General features: G+C 46.2%; 2 protein-coding genes across 5 annotated transcripts in view; both read right to left on the reverse strand.

Moving 5' to 3' along the window:
• Window positions 1-7,360, reverse strand: part of LOC309841117 (uncharacterized protein) — a 43,817-nt gene extending 36,457 nt beyond the window's left edge. For all 4 annotated transcript variants that reach the window (XM_082684020.1, XM_082684019.1, XM_082684017.1 and 1 more), the window contains exons 1-2: window positions 6,745-7,360; window positions 5,971-6,164 (exon numbers count right to left, since the gene is read on the reverse strand). In XM_082684020.1, the coding sequence (XP_082540146.1) occupies window positions 6,884-7,210 (327 nt within the window). In that variant the 5' untranslated portion in view covers window positions 7,211-7,360 and the 3' untranslated portion in view covers window positions 5,971-6,164; window positions 6,745-6,883. The remainder of the gene's footprint in view (window positions 1-5,970; window positions 6,165-6,744) is intronic.
• A 513-nt stretch (window positions 7,361-7,873) lies between these two features.
• Window positions 7,874-19,137, reverse strand: part of LOC309841115 (conserved oligomeric Golgi complex subunit 2-like) — a 34,624-nt gene continuing 23,360 nt past the window's right edge. Inside the window, exon 4 of the mRNA XM_082684014.1 lies at window positions 7,874-8,041. Coding sequence (XP_082540140.1) covers window positions 7,948-8,041 — 94 coding nt within the window. The 3' untranslated portion in view covers window positions 7,874-7,947. The remainder of the gene's footprint in view (window positions 8,042-19,137) is intronic.

Here is a 19,137-nt window from a genome sequence, read left to right on the forward strand (position 1 = left end):
CCAACAGAAGTTGAGTTTTTCCCTTTCCCTCTTCCTTCTTTCGAGGGCAGAGCTCAGGGCTTCTCCAGAGATTCCATCCTAAGTTCATAGATCTCACCGAGCCGACCACATTCCCCTCTCTGTGGGCGCTAGGAAATGCCGGAAACATCTGTATCTGCACCTGAACATGGGACCTTGGATCCCAGCTACAGTTACTTGTGCTGTGGTAACAAGGACATCATGTCGCGTTTCAGGACATTTTCGTATATAAGGCCTCGGGTTGGGATGCTCAGGGTAGGAAAAGGGTGGGTTCACCCCTGGGCAGAGTGGCATACCTTCTCTCTCCTCCTGGCCTTTGCCCGAGTTGGAGATGCCCTGTTCCTTCCTCTTCACCTGAGTAATCATTATCTCTGCTTCCAGAAGCAGCTCAGGGGGCCACCTCCATCCGAGGGGCCACCTCCTCCCCAACCCCGCTGGACCAGGTGACTCTCCCCAGAATTCCATATAAATCCCTGTTAACGTTTATCCCACTGCTTCCCAGAGGCTCTTTCTCCTTGTCTTTACTTTGTCTCTCCTGCTGGACCCCAGGAGACAGGTCTCACTCATCATTTTATCACAGCAGGGTTCAGTATGTTGCTGAATTAACACATGGCATGTCCCGCACATCGCTGGCAGCTGGATGAACTGGAACACAGTGTGGCAGCATGTACTGAAGCAGGGGTTCTCAGAGCACCAGGGGATTCAGTCGGTGAAGCATCTGCCTTTGGCTCAGGTCATGATCCTAAGGTCCTGGGATCCAGGCCTGCACCGGGATCCCTACTCAACAGGGAGTTGGCTTCTCCCTCTCCCTCTGCTTCTCCCCTCCCTCTCAAATAAATACATAAAATCTTTTCAAAAAATAAATTTTAAATAAATTTTAAGAATATTAAGCAGTTGTTCTCAGCTGCAGGTGATTTGGCTCCCCAGGGGACATATGGCAATGCCTGGAGAAACGTTTGGTTGATGTAATTGGAGGAAAGGGCGCCACTGGGCATTTGGTGGGGAGAGGCCAAATGGAGGTGGCCAACATCTGGCCATGCACAAGACAGGCCTCAGCAAAACATCACCCAATCCACGAGGTCGACAGGGGAGACCCGCATCTAATCTAGGACCTGGAAAACCTTTTCCTAGGTTTACATGATCAAGGGAAATGTATCTGTCCATCAAAACCACAAGAATGTCTAAAGAAGCTTATCCTCGGAAGCCCCAAACTGGATGCCATGTAAAAGACCATTAACAGGAGAACGGATAACTGACTACAGTACCTACGTGATGGAAGACAACAGACGATAACGAAATTTAAGATGCCACATACGCGACAACAAGAAGGAATCCACAGATGTCCTGAGGAACCGAACCACCAGAGCAAGGTAACAGGCAAACTTGATCACTGGTGATGGAAGAGAAGCAGGGGGCAGGGAGTGACTGACTGGGAAGGAGCAGGAGGGAACCTCTGGTGTGCTCAGAATGTTCCTGATCCTCATCTGGGTAGTAGTTACACACAGCGTGCCGCATGCTAGGACTCATGTGCTGTGTGTGTGTATTACACCTCAGCAAGCTTTACCAAAGGCAACGGTCCTCTAAGAGCCCCGGCGGGCAGGATTCACACACTGGAGCAGGTCCTCCGAGCATGACTTTCTAAGGATTTCTGTGCACAGCCGGCAGGAGCATTGTAGATATGTTTATGGAGACCTATTTCACCACAGACACCAAAAACCTTACAGTGGGTCCTTGATTCAATTCTGCTTCGGTCATTTTCTGCTAAGGATTGTGCTACAGATGTGCACACAGACTTAGGTTTCAAGAATATTTATCACAGCAGAACAAATACAAGAGGGAGGCAGCAACAACACGGACCCAGAGGAAACTGTGTGATACCGCGGACTCATTAAAATCGACATTAAAAAATGTAAATGGAAAACGACTACAATATATTAATTACAATTAAAGAGCAGGTCACCCAACAAGCTGACACCTAAGATATATGAAGAATATACTCAATATGATTAACTATGATTAGCTAAGGTCATGAGGGATTATGGGATTTCTTAAAATTTTATCATTTTTCCCTAAAATGTACATATATTACTTATTAATAAGAAAAAATACACAATCACACTTTTTAAAAATAAAGGTGAGTTTTCAACTCTAAAACTGAGTACCAGGGGCGCCTGGGTGGTTCAGTGGGTTAAAGCCTCTGCCTTCGGCTCAGGTCATGATCTCAGGGTCCTGGGATCGAGCCCCGCATCGGGCTCTCTGCTCAGCAGGGAGTCTGCTTCCTCGTCCCTCTCTCTGCCTGCCTCTCTGCCTACTTGTGATCTCTATCTGTCAAATAAAATAAATAAAATCTTTAAATAAATAAAATAAAACTGAGTACCAGACCCCACACAACTCCCAGATTCCCCATGGATTCAGAGCCCTGCTGCCTGCAGAAGCGCTCTAGCTCTATCGACGCTCATCACAGTGGCTGAGACAGATTAAATAAAGAGATAACATTGCAGATTTCCTGTCTCTTATCCGACTGTGCAGATTGGTTACACAAATCCAAATCCAAACATGCATTAGATCTCACTGAACTGCGTACGCCCTGAGAAAAAGACCCTGTAAAGCAATTCCCTGTAAAAATACGAAAGTATTTCTGACAGCAAAAGTTTTCAGATTGCTGTAACGAAAAAAAAAAAACTAAAAAGGCACGACCTTCCCTGATTAATCAAGTCTCCCTCGAGAGAAGGCTACCACTTCCCCAGGTAATCTCATCGCCTCAGACGAAACCATGTTTCTCTGTGAAGTGGAGGTGATCGCGGCTCTCTCGGAGTACTCACAAAGGTTTGGCGTGATTATGAAACGGAACATTATGACCGGGGCCCGCTGGTTGTGGTCACCGTCATGCCCACAGCCTGAACACCACCTCCCTCCAGGAAGCTCCCTTCTCTGAATTCTGTGTGGTAGGGGCACGTGGCTGACTATTAGGGAGCACTGCATAAGGCGTACCCTGTCGCTCGCCCAGACGCACAGCTCCTCCCGGAGCCACCGAATGCCATACAGAGCTAAAGCTGGGAGCAGTGGCTCACCGTGGACACCAATGACGAGGGCCCAGGTACCTCAGCTCACAAACCCATTACAAGCATATACATTTAACTCTAGCTTTAAGATGTTTCTCCTCTTACTTCTCAGTCAAAAAAGACTTTAAGCTGAGTAAACCAACAACAAACCCTAAGATAAAACATTTAACCGTGTTAACTTCCTAAGGCCTAAGGTCGTCTTCAGCTTCTCAAGGTCACACCTCCCTGCTGAATGATTACCGAGGGTTGCTGACACAGTACACAGAAAAAAAAAAAAACTCTTAGGATGTCCAGCCTCTAAGAGAAAAAGCAAACAGCTCAGAATGCAGCCAGCCATGGCAAAGGAACCACCGACAAAGCCAAACACAGAGGGGCCCCTGAGCATCTGGGAAATCTGCCTGTTCCTTTGCCTCCTCAGAGGAAATGAGTCACAAGACTGCTCAGAATGGGAAATGAGAAGGGCAGAAGCCCGGAAACCAGCGCGTCCTGAATTTCGTGCTGCTTCCAAGGAGTGAGCCCGCCTGCTGTGCTGCTGTGTCAGTTATTTACACAGTGGGCAGGTGAGGCTGACAGCTTGAAGGGGTTATTTTAGAGGGAGAGCTGTAAGTCTGATCAGGAGAAGGTTCTGGACCCTGGGGTCCCAGCACGCATCTCCAGCTTCCAAGCTGACCCTCCCTTCAGACAGGGTTTAAGAGGCAGCAGGGCAAGCATGGTCTTTGTATTTAAATCACCTCAAGGGGGCCCATATCTCCAGGCACAACCAGAAGCCAGGGAGGAGAGGGAAGGGGGAGAGGGAGAGGGTACCTCCACTCCTATCTGCTGGCTGCACTTCTGGAGCACCTGATCCAGGAAGCTAAATGTGTGGACAGAACAGAAGGAAGAATCTGGGAAGACTGGAAGACTAGAAGAGCTGTTCGTGGACTAGTCTCAACCTGAACCACAGAAACACCTCTGCCTCCCTGCCCTCCTCCCCTCGGCTGGGCACCAGGTGCCTCCCTACTGCACTCCAGATGCAGATCCAAGCTCAGGGGTGCCCAGTGCCGATGCCTCTCTCCGGCGCAAGGACTCTAGGGCATCAGCGGGACTCCTAGACAGCACCTGTGATCTCTAATTTAAAACCAAAACCAAAATCCCCAACCAGCCCAATCCAGCACAAGCAATACATATTTATGTGTAAGACACCTATGCACACATACACATTCACTTATCTACACACACACACACACACACACACACACACACGCTTTTGCAGCAGAAGGCAGGCATGAAACCTGTTCCCTAAGTCCTTTGCTTTCCTCATCTGCTTCTAGCAGCAACAGCCATTTCTGCTACGGATTTTCCTATTCGAGGGTTGATCACAGATCCAAATGCCACCATCCTGTTTGCCACCCTTTCCTACCCCACCGGCCCGCTGACGTCTGTCAGTGAACCAGGGAACAAAGATGGAAGACAGGCCCAAGCTGCCTTCCTAAAGTGGGGTTATATTTGACACTTTAATAAACCTCAGAGCCTGAGCCTCTCTGCTCTCAGACTGGCCAGGGTGCAGCTCTCACTCTTACCAAACCCGTCCATCTCTCCTCCCCCCACCGCGGGGCACAAGGGTTTTCTCTGCCCGGCATCTATTTCCAGGCCCCATAAATCATATCCCATTGTTCCAGGCCATCTGAACTCATGCTTAATAAACCATCCACCTCACCCTTCCGCCACCACCCCGAATTTCCCACAGGGAAAGACTGTTTCAAGAAGAAAAGGAAATTCTTCATTAGGGCTGGATTTTAAAAGCAAGCTTCCACAAAAAACCAGAAAACAAAATTGGGTATAAATACCATCCAATAACCACTAAATGTCTTTGGTTAAAGCACCTGCCTGCCTGTGATTCTCAGGTCCAGATGTGAGCTCAGTGCACATCCAAAGGAAGCAGAATTTGAACCTGATGCTAAATGACAAATGATCCTGAACTTCATGACCATTTAAGTGCCACAGTGGCTAGACTAAATTGCTCTGATGCAGAATTTCTCCCAAGTATAGATTACTGAGAAACAGAATATTGCTTGAAAATGTATTTAGGTGCGCTCATCCTTCTCAGACCAACACTCATGGGCTCTTAGTCATAACCAGGCTTAAGCTAACACGATTCCCCTATTTTCCCCAGAGAGGGAGGGAAACAAGAGGACATGTCTCTCATGTTCCAAGATCAAAAACTGGATCACAGCACTCACAGCATCAAGTCTGCCAAACCAGAGCTCTGGGTACGTACAATTCTTAAAGAGCTAATTGAATGGAAAACAGCCATCTGGGGCTGGAAACCCTTATGACATTCTGGGAAATGTATGGGCTTTAAAAGGATTATGCAGGGTGATGGGACTTTCAAAATTCCCAAACTCTGAACTGAAGCCTAAATGAGAATATGTTAAATTCACCCATTCCAAAACACAGCACAGTTGACTCGGACCCTAGAGCCCAGCTGTAGCTCAGGGTGTCCACACTGCAGCCTGTCTGTGGGAGGTCTGCAGACCACTCCCTGCTGAGAGAGTCCAGCCAACCCAATCAGCCTACCAGCAGGCTGTGGCACAAGGTCCAGATCCTAGCCCAGGCACCAGCCAGGGTTCCCTTTGGCCTGCCCTCTTATGGTTGAACAACAATCATGGAGAGCCACAGGGAGAGCGGCATTGGGTCCAGTATGGCCACTCCCTGGTCCTCCACAACACTGGTTGCACACTCTTCAACACAAGAAAATGGTGTGCAGAAACAAGGGCCTGCCACAGTAGGCTGTCGAGCAAGGAACAGAAAGCATCAGGGGACAGGTGGGACTGCTGGCTGGTCTCCACCTCTCCCAGAGGGCAGAGGCCACAGAGCTTCTGCAGGCTAAGCGGAGACGTGTCAGAATTACCTTCCCAAAAAGTAGGCAGTAAAGGAGGATTTCAAGCAGCCACAACCACCAGCAGGCCTGCGACCTCCAGATATCAGGGGCTTGACCATGACCGTGTCGGTAAGCAGAACACACAAGTGCCTTCTGGAGCGAGAGAAGACAGCTTAACGCTGATAACTGGTCCTCTCACTCTTCTCTGCTCTCAGCAAGTGATCCTGAAAGAGATGGACAAAGTTGGTCAGATTCACTGGAGAAAACACGAGCCAGTGAAGACGTCCCAGCTCGCACTAGGCCTCCCTCCAAAGGCTGGCTGCCCCACCCCTGGCACCTGGGTAACGCTGCTCTGTGGCCATCCACACAAAACGATTTACGTACCCCCCACCCGCAACAAACACACACAGACACAGACACACACACACACACACACACAAGCTGCATCGGGCTTTAGGAACCTAACTCAAACGCACCCCTAACAACAACCCCACAGGTGTGACTGGGTTGGACACTCCCAGCAAGGGAGGGAAGGCCCCCCCCTTGGGTCCTTGCCAGTGGCAGGGTGCCACCTGGACCTCCGCCTCATCCTCTCCATCCACGGGGAAGTCAAAGCGGCCCCCACCAACCACCACCACGCAACCAGATTGATTCTCGCACTTCAAATCCCCGCTGCCAGGGCCCCATCTGTGTGCTGACCGAAAAGCCGCCCTCAAGCAGCCGGCCAGCGGAACGTCTGGAGTTCTCCTAGCCCCGCGCTCACACCTCCCCAGGCCGCCCCCGCCCCCGCGGGCCGCGCCTTACCGCCAGTGTCCACGAAGCGCGGGGGCGGGCGGTCCCGCAGCGTGGCACTCCAACCCGCCCTGGCCTCGTCCTCATCGGACTCCTGCCCTTCGGGGGCGTCGGGAGGCAGCGGGGGGCCGGGGCGCTCCTGTTCGGCGTCCTAGGAGGCGGCGGAGGAGGAGCGCGAGGCGGAGGACGTGCTGTAGAAGGCATTCCCGCCGCTGTCCGGGCCGGACTCGCCGAACACTTCGTCCCAGATATGCAGGCTCTCGTGGCGCGCAAGGGCCGCCTCGAGCAGCGCCGGCGCCCTCCTCCGCGCGCTCCCGCCGACCTGGGCCATGGCCCCGGCCGCCGCCCGCGCGCCCGCCCCCCAGAGCGCCTCCCAGCCACACGCGCCGGGCACCGGGCCCGCGCCGCGGCCCGCCGCCCCCCACCAGCGCAGCCCGCAGCACAGCGCCTGCCGCCCCACGCCCGGCAGGCCCGCCATCTTGGCCGCCTCGGGCCCAGCGCCCTCGGAAGCGCCCTCGGAGCTCGGGCGCCGCAGGCTGCAGGCCGTGGAGGGACGCAGGGCGCGAGGGCGGGAGGCAGGGGCTGCGGCCGGGCCCAGGTGCCCCCGCTACCGCCGCCGCTGCGTCTCCTCGGCGCCCGCTGCGTCCCCGCGCGCCCTCCCGCCGCACCCCGCGCTCCCTGGCCGACCTTCCCGGGCGCGAGCCGCCAGAGACGGACCCGCCTCCTCGCACCTCCGGCCCGCCCGCCGGCCAATGGGGAGCAGGCAGGGGCGGGGCCGGCGCGAAGCACGCCCCAAACCCCTCGGCAGAGCGGGGCGAGGAGAGCAGCTGCGGCGGCGGTGGCGGCACGGGGGAGGGCGGACGGTGGCTTCCTCGCCTGCGGAACCTGTGGCCCGGGACGGCCACCCGCAGGCCCCGCGCGGCCCCGCAGGGGGAAGGGAGGAACTGAGTGGATGTCGGGGGTTGGGGGGGACGCAGCCGGTCTTCCCGCCGCCCCAGCCGGCTCACGGAGCGTGAAGCCCTCGCTCTCGGTCCCCTTCCGCAGTCGGCGCCGGCGGCGGCGGGGAGCTGTCCGCCCCGGTGGTTCTGAACCAGGCGCTGCGGAAATTCCAGGTAGGCGCCGGGCCTGAGGGTCACGATTCCCGTGGCTGCTGTGGCTGCTGCTGCTTCGGTGCTCCACAGCCGGCTGTACCTTGAGCTCTTGCAAGCACAAGGGCTATCTGGCTTCCGGGAGCCTTGCTCTAATAAGGAGCCCTCCTCGCTGGTTCATTCCTGGGGTCAGGTGGTGACTCAGTCTCGCTTCAATACCCCTGTAATTTGAGGGGGTCAACATCCGATCTTAGTCATTCCTTCCGTCTTTGACCTTTGACATCTTTAAACTCAAAATATTCATTACCTTCCAAATATTAATTACTCTAACACCACCACTGCAACATCTTCACCCATACATTTGACACACTTGTCTGTTAAAGTACAGCACAATCACCCAGGCTTCAGTGTTCTGATAAGCAATAGATCAGAAAGGTTTCATCCATCCCTCTGCCTTGGCCAGGAGTGCGTGGCACTCATTCCATTGATGACGATACACGTGATCAGGCGTTTCTTGCTCCTCTCTCCCTCCCACAATAATGCAATAAGTCACAATGATGGTAATTGGGCCATAAAGTCACTTGCACTCTGAAATAAAATAAATCCACAGAGATGTGAAGGGCTTGCAAATCCTACTGGGTATTAACTAAATAAGGATTACACAAAAGGGAAAGGCATATTGCTATTTCATGCATAAAGGATGCAGATGCATAAAGGGTGAAGATGTTGGTACCACCAGCTAAGGTCGTTCTAACAGCAGGTGAGCAGCTTCTGCTCTTGCCCTCCCCTCGCAAGCCCCTGTTTCCTCCTCCCAAACCAGAGTCTCTGTACCAGCATGAATTCCTGATCATCACTGAAAGATGATATATAAAAAGGAAAGGATTCACATGACATTGCTTTGTATATGAATTGGCTGATATACGTGAAATTGTTTGCAAAGCATTTCAAATCCGTTGGAAGAATTGTGTCACAGAAAAGAACTGGTTTCCAGCACTTCTCTATACTGTGTTAACCAGGGAAAGATTCTGAAGAGAGTTCATACAGGTAATCAGACTTTAAAAGGTCATTGACACATAGATTAAAGACGAAAAGTAAGATTGCATAGCTCAAGTTCAAATTCTGCAATTAGGAATTCTGTAATACTCCTGTAAAATTTAATGACATATATTTTAAAAAATAATTAAAAGGGATCAAAACACTGAAATACATAGGCAAGAACTCCTTCTCTTCTCCAGGCAGCCAATGAAAAAGTCAGCAGCTAAAGTAAGTGAGTATTTTAAAAACAGTAGCTAGCTTTGCTACCCAGAGGAAGCAGGAAGTAGAGCAGTAACAGTTACAAGCATGGAATCAGTCTTCCATTGTGCCAAATCTGCATTTGTATGGTGCTAATCCCAAAGAAACCTTGGAGTATTTGTGCTTATGAGCTCTCAAGTGCTTGTAGCTCACAGAGCATGCAACACTGGGAGAGGATTATATGGTCACAAAAGAAACAGACTGGGAAATCAAATTGTTATCCAAACCCTGGCCCAACAAAAATGAGATGGCTATGTCCATTTAGAATCAAGGGTTTAGCAACCAGTGCTACTTTGTTTAAACAAATGTTTCCGACCAAGAACAGTAAAAATACTTCAGCCTTTAAAAACAGGTGGCTGATTCTCCTTGTAAAGGAGGGGAGGAAAGAGAAGAAAACAACTGGAAAACAAAAACCAAAAAACTTTCCCATCTGCTTGGCAACCTCCTACTCGATGCTATGATTATGGTTCTACATCATTAAGTTTTACAAGTAATGTTTTCTGGGAGGATAATTATAGAACCAGCATTATACTGAGATCTTTTAACTTTGAGTCATTTAAACACATCTTCCAAATAATACAACTTTGTAATATAATTAATTTTAAGATTAATTATAATTAATATTGAGCTTTTGGTTCATAGTCTGCACAAAAGGCTCCAGGGTAGTAAGAACAACCCATTTCTGTAGTAGATTCCTTAGGCTTTGTTAAGCCAGAGAGGTTCATGCTCTTGTGAAACTGGGGATAATAGCCATATTTCATTGAGTCTTGGCCTCCTTTCCTGGTATAGTTTAATAAGAAACAAAAAATGCTACCATTCAAACTATGATACAATGTTTTCTTTTCATTAATATTTTAATTTAAATGTATTCAAAAAGCTCTTTGGTAAGTATTTAGACAGATTTTTATTACATATGGCCTTAATGCATACATAAAATAAAAGTTAAAATTTTGGGTTAACGTTTTTCCAAACCTCACATTAAGAATCTCACTACTTTTATTTACTTTCTAACTGAGAGATTTCAGTGCCCAGATTTTTCTCACAATATGTTCCTCTGAGCCACCCAGAGCTTTTGTCATGCTGCACTTAAAAAATTATTATTAGACATATAGCTGACATTCAATGTTAAATTAGTTTCAGGTGTACAACATAGTAATTTCACAATTCTATACATTACTCAGTGATCACCACAGTAAGTATATCATCACGTCACCATATAAACTTATTATAATATCATTGGCTGTATTCCCAATGCTGTACTTTTCATCTCCAGATAAGAACAAGAAATTATTTTATTTATTTTATAACAGGAAATTTGTACCTCTTAATCCCCTTCACCTATTTCACCCATCCCCCATCCACCTTCCCTCCCATAACCACCAGTTTGTTCTTTGTATTTAAGAGTCTATTTCTGTTTTATTTTTTGTCTGTTCACTTGTTTCTTTTTTTATATTCCATATAGACGTGAAATTACAGGGGCCCCTGGGTGGCTTAGTGGGTTAAAGCCTCTGCCTTTGGCTCAGGTCATGATACCATGTTCCTGGAATCGAGCCCCGAGTCGGGCTCTCTGCTCGGTGGGGACCCTGCTTCACCTGCCTCTCTGCCTGTCTCTCTGCCTACTTGTGATCTCTCTCTCTTTCAAATAAATAAATAAAATCTTAAAAAGAAAAAAAAAGGAAGTGAAATCATATGGTATTTGCCTTTCTCGGTCTGACTTATTTCTCTTAACCTAATACCTTCTAGATCCAGCCATATTGTCACAAATAGCAAGATCTCATTCTTTTTTATAGCTGGATAATATTCCATTATATATCTATATGCACCATATCTTTACCCATTCATCTACTGATAAACACCTGAACTGCTTCCATATACTGGCTATTATAAATAGTGCTGCAGAAAACCTAGGAGGGCATATATCTTTTTGAATCAAGTGTTTTTATTTCCTTTGGGTAAATATCAAGTACTAGAATTACTAAAGCATATGGTAAATCTATTTTTAATTTTTTGAGGAACCTCCATACTGTTTTCCACAGTTGTTGCACCAATTTACATTCCCACTAAAAAATACAGAGGTTCCTTTTTCTCCACATCCTGGCCAACACTTGTTCTTTCTTGTCTTTTTAATACTAGCCATTCTGACAAGTATAAGGTGATAGATCTCCCTGTGATTTTGATTTTATTTTCCTGATGATGAGTGATATTGAGCATCTTTTCACATGTCTATTGGGTGTCTGTATGTATTTTTTGGAAAAATGTCTATTAAGTCATCTGCCTATTTTTGAATTGGATTATATGTTGGGGTTTGGGTTTTTTGGGGGGTTTGGTGTGTGTGTGTGTGTGTGTGTGTGTGTTCTTTACATATTTTGGTTATTAATTCTTTATTTTATTTATCATTCACCACTGTATTCTCCCATTCTGTAGGTTCCCTTTTGGTTTTGTTGCGGGTTTCCCTTACTGTGCAAAAGCTTTTTATTTTGTTGTAGTCTTAATAATTTATTTTTGTTCTTGTTTCCCTTGCCTAAGCAGACATACCCACAAATAATGTTGCTAAAACCAATCTCCAAGTGATTACTGCTTATTGTCTTTTAGGAGTTTTATGGTTTCAGGGCTCTCATTTATTCATTTAATTTTTTTTTTTAATTAAGCTTTACACTGAATGTGGGACCTAAACTCACAGCCTCAAGAATAGGAGTCACATGCTGTAAAGGCTGAGCAAGACAGGCACACCTCACACTTCACATTTAGATCTTTGATCCATTTTGAGTTTCTTTACGTGTATGGTAAAAGAATGTGGTCTAGTTTCATTCTTTTGCAAATGGCTCTCCAGTTTTCCCAACACTGTTTTTGAGGAGACTTTCTTCTGTTACATATACTTGCCTCCTTTGTCAAAGATTAATTGACCATATAATTGTGGATTTATTTCTGGGCTCTCTATCCTGTTTCTGTTGATTTATGCGTATATTTTCTCCCAGTACCCTACTGTTTTGATTACTATAATGTTGTAGTATATCTTGAAATCCAAGAAACTGATACCTCCAGCTTTGTTCTCCTTTCTCAAGATTGTTTTGCATGCTATACTTCTTATAAAAGTATTCTGAGGTCATCCATTCTGCTTGGTTTGATGCTGGTAGGGTTTCTCTTTTTCTTTTTTCTTTTTCTTTTTTTTCCTTATCTGAGATTTTGTTCTCAAAATCTCTTGAGCTTTGTTCTCCTTTCTCAAGATTGTTTTTTTTTTCCTTATCTGAGATTTTGTTCTCAAAATCTCTTGAGCTTTGTTCTCCTTTCTCAAGATTGTTTTGCATGCTAAACTTCTTATAAAAGTATTCTGAGGTCATCCATTCTGCTTGGTTTGATGCTGGTAGGGTTTCTCTTTTTCTTTTTTCTTTTTCTTTTTTTTCCTTATCTGAGATTTTGTTCTCAAAATCTCTTGAGCTTTGTTCTCCTTTCTCAAGATTGTTTTTTTTTCCTTATCTGAGATTTTGTTCTCAAAATCTCTTGAGCTTTGTTCTCCTTTCTCAAGATTGTTTTGCATGCTACACTTCTTATAAAAGTATTCTGAGGTCATCCATTCTGCTTGGTTTGATGCTGGTAGGGTTTCTCTTTTTCTTTTTTCTTTTTTATTTCCTTATCTGAGATTTTCATATAATAAACAGTTTATTTTCTTTCTTTAAATGGTCCTCAAAAGGCCTGTGGCTTGGCATGCCAAGGGATGTAGATGATCAGTTGTGCCCTAGGAGCAGTAACCACATGGCACAGGGTCAAGCTGTGGTAACTTTATAGGGACTTCCACCTGCTCAGCCCCAACTATAAGACAATTCCTGACATTGGAGATGTGAAAGAAAATGGGAGGGGAGGGGCATCTTAAAATCCATAAAATATGGCATATTGTCTCCTGTTTGTACTTTTACAATTTCTGATTTTGCAAATGGCCAAGCTGCCGCAGGGAACAAAAATGAGGTCCTAAGGTGGCAGAGACTGACCTGGCCAGCCCTGTACTGCACAGGCTATGCGTTACTGGATCAGTATGAATGGAGAAAGCAGGGGTGAGTCAGGGAAGCTGCTGCTTCTCCCTACATTGCCTTCATCACCCACAGGGAGGGGGCCCAAAGCCAAGGAGGACCTCCTAGAACTGAGACAGGGGAGGGGAAAAGAAAGCTGAACGATGCCACAGCTGCTGAACCATGACCAAAATATGGGGGAGAAGGCTGGAGGCAAATGTGCATGGTACACCGTGACATTTGGAGTCCTAGGTGACATAGAAGCTTAAGGATCCAACCTTGCTCAAACTGATTTTACATGATGATTTTATCTACTAATCAACCCAGAGATGCAGAGGATGAAATAGGGCAATACTATAGAAAATGCTTGAGAGAAATCTCTCTTATGATTGAGATAACCTGATATTTCCATTGATTCATTCATTCATTCATTCATTCGTTCAACAATTATGTACTGAGTATTATGTATCAAATCCTCTTCTGAACACAGAATAAATAAGGAAAAAAACCCACAAATACCATTTTTATAGCACATGCATTCAAATAGAAGAGAGAGAACAGACAGTAAATAAATAAATATATAATATGTCAGCTGTTGATAAGAAGTCAAAAGTAGAGAGGGACAGAAACTATGTTGATTGTGATGGTGCTGGTGCTGGCTGTGTGTGCAGTTAGGGGAGATTACTCTGATAAGAAGACATTGGCAGATCCTTGAGTGGATTCAGAGAACAAGACGGGTACATTTAAGAAGAGGAAACAAGTGCAACGCCCCAAGAAAGGCACGCACTTGCTGTACTCTGTTAAACACTAAGGAGGCTGGTGAGCGGAGGCAGAGACAGCTGAGTGAAGAGGTAGGAGATGAATTGAGAAGGAAGTTGAGTGTTAAATTTTGTAAGACTGAATTTTGTATTGAGTGAAGTGGGGAGCCATTGGAGATCTTAGAGCAGAGAAATAACAAGGTCTGACTTTTGTCTTAAACGGATTGCTTTAACTGCTGAGTGGAAAATAAACTAGAACAGAGCAAAGATGGAATCCAGAAGACCAGATAGGAGACTATTACAATAACTCATAGAAGACGGTGTTTTGGACCACAGTGGGAGTAACTGAAATGTGGAGAACTGGTCAGATTTAGAATATATTTTGAAGATAGAATCCACAGTTTCTACCAAAGAATTAAACGTGGGCAGTGAAAGAAAGAGATGAATCAAGAATGACTCTACAGTTTCCTGTTTGAGCTATTGCAAGACCAGCAGAGCTCGAGAAGAATAAGAGCTTGGTTTTGAACATGTTGGGTTTAACTCATCTAGGTAGATCTGGAAAGCAGGCAGTGGAAGAAAGCTCAAAATCCAGGTCTGGACTGGAGGTGGAGATGTGGAGTCATCAGGAGATAGATGGTAGAAGAGGGACAGTCACCAAGGACTCAGTGTAGACAGAGGAGAAGTCTGAGGTTGGGTCCTGGAGCACATTCATACTCAGAGATCAGGGAAATGAGAAGAAATCCCAAGTGGAGGGGCATGTCCTCACTCAGAAGGGATTGGAGTAAGGGTTCCACCCAGGTAAACTTAGTGGGATTCTGTGGGTCTTCTTTCCTTACCGATTTTTCTTTTCAAGATTTATTTGAGAGAGAGAGAGAGAGAGAGAGAGAGAGAGCAGGAGCACACACATGCAGGGGGAAGAGACAGAAGGAGAGGGAGAGAATCTCAATCAGATTCCCCGCTGAGCATGGAGCCTGACATGGGGCTCGACTCCATAACCCTGAGCTCATTACCTGAGCCAAGATTCACACGCTTAACCACTTAGCAACCTAGACACCCACCCAGTTTGTTTTTCATTCTTTTTTAAAAATATTTTATTCATTTATTTATTTGACACAGAGAGAAAGAGAGAGAGAGAGATCACAAGTAGGCAGAGAGGCAGGCAGAGGGAGAAGGAGAAGCAGGTTTCCTGCTGAGCAGAGAGCCTGATGCGAGAGCCCGAGACCCTGAGACCATGATCTGAGCTGAAGCCACCCAGGTGCCCTCAATTTACTTTTCTCAGTGAAGTCATCAGAATGGTCGGTCATCAGCTGTATCTGATGGAAGGTGTTCAATTCTCACTCTGAACAAAATGGCTGTACATTAGAATCACTGGGAGAATTTTAAAAGCACACTTATATCCAGACCCTAATTGGATATTAATCTAATTGGTTCTACACCAATTAGATCAGGTCCTTTGGAGGTGGGCACTCCTGTGTTTTAAAGTCTTCCAGGTGATTCAAAAGTGTGGCCAGTGTTGAGAAGCCCTGGCTTAAGGTTGGAGGAAAGAAGATGTGAAATAGTCAAAATATTTCACGAGAAGAATGGAGATTCTGTCGGTCAGAGAAACATACTTGGATTTGTGGCTGAGAATTTAATGTGAAAGGGGCGCCTGGTAGGCTCAGTGGGTTAAGCCGCTGCTGCCTTCGGCTCAGGTCATGATCTCAGGGTCCTGGGATCGAGTCCCACATTGGGCTCTCTGCTCAGCAGGGGGCCTGCTTCCCTTCCTCTTTTTGTGATCTCTTCCATTCCTCTCTCCTACTGTGGTCTCTCTCTGTCAAATAAATAAATAAAATCTTAAAAAAAAAAAGAATTTAATGTGAAAGCTTCCAGCATTGTTGCTTTTCTCACCAACCACCTTCAGCTGCCAGGGGCAGACATAGGGTGGACAGAATGTTGGGTTTTTACCAGGGTGGGGTTTTATCAGGTATGTATGATGTATGATGGAGGTGAGAGTATGGGACAGGGATTATAGTTATGGGAGCGGACTCTGTGCCAGCTGCGGAGGCCTGTGAGAATTTGGGGTAAGGATCAAGAACCACAGAAAATGAAATAGGGGGATGCCTGGGTGGCTCAGTTGGTTAAGCAGCTACCTTTGGCTCAGGCCATGATCCCAGCATCCTGGGATCAAGTCCCACATCAGGCTCCTTGCTCGGCAGGGAGCCTGCTTCTCCCTCAGTCTCTGCCTGCCACTCTGTCTGCCTGTGCTCGCTCTTGCTCCCTCTCTCTCTCTGACAAAGAAATAAAATCTTAAAAAAAAAAGATTCTCTTCAAAAAAAGAAAATGAAATAGGTAAATGGATTCTTCTGAGTGACTTAGATAATTAATACTTCTTGAAATAATTTAGTGCAGCCAGACCCCTGCAAAGCAGCACAAACAACTCTGATGAGTGCTTCAATCTACCACTTCTTCCCAGGGCTTCAATCAATTGCTTTCAACAAGTGAACATTGAGATATTTAGAGCAAAGGAAAAAAAAATAAATATTGGAAGTTCGCATTTTTTTTAAGATTTTATTTATTTATTTGACAGAGACACAATGAGATAGGGAATACAAGCAGTGGGAGAGGGAGAAGCAGGTTTTTCCTCTGAGAAGGGAGCCCGATGCGGGGCTGGATTCTCAGGCCCCTGGGATCATGACCTGAGCCAAAGAGCAGATGCTTAACAATTGAGCTACCCAGGCTCCCCTGGAAGTTAGCTTTTTACATTCTTGGAAAATGGGATTTTGTACATTTATGTCCTTTTTCTGTCCCCTTGTGGATATTTTCCCTCTTGAAACACACCCAACCCCTGCTCCACAGGTGTCCAGTAAAAGAAAGGGATCTGAGTGCCATCCCCAAAGTTCACTTGCGTTTAAAGGAGAAACAATCCTGGGAAGCTGTTTTACACAAAAGAGTAGACTGCTCAGTTGTAGAAACTCAGGTATTATAAGAAAATGGGAGAGATATTCGTTACTAGAAGGGGGACTTGCTCAGCGTTTCTAAATTCACATTGGTAGATTGTTGAACTGTTGTAGGCTGAGTGTTAAAATCACATCTTTCCTTCCGTTTTCTTACAGAGACAATGATGGTTCTTCCAAGATTGTCTGTGAAAGGCTAGGCACCTGCAAAACCACACATTTGACCTGAGCCATCACCCAAGTAGAATGTAATCCGCTCTCAGATCATAGGAGAAAAAAGAGAGAGAGAGAATCCCAAGAAGAAACACTCACGTCAGGATTTTCATCAAATTTAGTGCACGTCTCACCATTTATCTTCATTTGCGGTAATTTTTTAAATAAACACTAATGTCGAATTGCCCTGCGTTACAACGAGCAACTCAATTATCAGAAAATCACGAGTCTCCAACGTTTGTTCTAATTACTAAAGCAGAAGAGTGGACAGAGTTTAGAAAATTTTCAACAAGGCTTAAACAAGAGACATTTTCCACTTTTTTCTAATCAGGTCAACATAGATACCACTTTCCATACAACCTTGTAGGCAGTTGGTATTTTTCAGAGATATCATTTGGTTCTTTATAGAAGGCTTAAAGTTGGAGGTCCATAAAAACGACAATCAACTTTTATGTGTGCCTTCTATAGGCCAGGAACTGTGCTAAATGAACAGTATCTAACTTAATCCTCCTAACAAGCCCTGTGAAGTCAACACTACTGACTATTCTCACTCCAAGGGGGGGGGGGCAAAGCAGATGCTTCGAGAGTTGAACTCAGTTTTCCAAGTTTATACAGCTCGTATATGATGGAATCAGGACTTGGGCTCAGTCTAATGCCAGGTTGGACCCTCAGTGGCAGCTACTGTAATTTTTTTGACCGTCACCTGCTTCCCTCCCCCATCCCCGCCCCCATCTCATTCCCATTTAGGGATAATCAGCCATACCTAAATGACAGTGGCCAGGCAGGAAGGGTGGCTACTGGGTTTAATTATTTATATCCAGGGGGAAGAGCCGCCTCGCCCCATACGTTCTGCTTCAGTTCTTGCCCTGCCAGGGGAGTAGCCATCCTTCAAACCATCAGTGTTAATTGCTGGTGAGGGATAAATTAGGCGGCAGGGGTCACACACAGTTTACTAGTCATGCATATTTCTTTCAGAATACCTAAGTACCATTCCCTTGGAGATGAGAAGAAATTATGGGAGGGATGTTAAAAGGGACTCCCAGAAAAATTTCTGGACCAGTCATGATCACTAGCCCTTATGATACCCTTGGAGTCATTTTACTGGTTCTTGAAATGAGTGCACTTGCCCTAGGATAGCTTGGACCCTCCCAGTAATCAGAAGCTCCCAGGATGGGTCAAAGATTACTTTATTTGCTATAATTCTGCAAGTTGAATGTATCTCTCAGCCATTTCCTGTGAATGCTATTATGGGGCAGGCACAGGGGGATGACTATGGGACAGAAACATATCAGGTGAGAGGGATCCTATGCTTTTGTATGAAGGAGAAGCCCATTCTCCTTGGTGATGGGAGTTTCCCTTCTGCTCTGACTCCTTCCCAGCCGGGATCAGTGGGGAGCCTCCTCCTTTGGGCGACAGGTCTCTTTCTTTCTAAATCTTCTTTTTTGGGGCCAAAAAGAAAGACTACCCTTCTTTTCATCTTTCAGCTTTTTCATCCTGGCCAACGACACTCAAACACCCTCGCCCCCAATTTGGGCTGCTAGACTATGCCAAGAGGCCACATACTGGATATATTACCTCAGGCCCAGTGTTTGGACTTCACTGAACCTTAATTGTAACATCTGAGAAGGGTTGGGGAGGCGGATGTTGTGAGGATTCATTAAGACAATGTTAAATTTTTATCACGGAGTCAAGAAAGATCTCTTGTTAGGAATGTGTTCAATCTTACCAGGATAGAGGGCAAAATAGCATTTTACATATATTTTTTTAATAAAGTATTTCTTTTTAAAAAATTATTTATTTGACAGAGAGACAGAGCAGGAATACAAGCAGGGGAGTGGGAGAGGGAGAAGAAGTCTTCCTGCTGAGCAGGGAGCCCAATGTGGGCCTCCATCCCAAGACCCTAAGATCATGATCTGAGTGGAAAAACGACACTTTAAGGACTGAGCCACCCAGGTTCCCTGCAAAACAGCATTTTTTTTAAAGTTTTTATTTATTAATTTGACCGACAGAGATCACAAGTAGGCAGAGAAGCAGGCAGAGAGAGAGGGAGAAGCAGGCTCCCCGCTGAGCAGAGAGCCCGAGGAGGGGCTCCATCCCAGGACCCTGGGATCATGACCTG

The sequence above is a fragment of the Mustela nivalis genome (assembly GCF_964662115.1).
Source record: "Mustela nivalis genome assembly, chromosome: 9".
Classification (NCBI taxonomy): Eukaryota; Metazoa; Chordata; class Mammalia; order Carnivora; family Mustelidae; genus Mustela; species Mustela nivalis.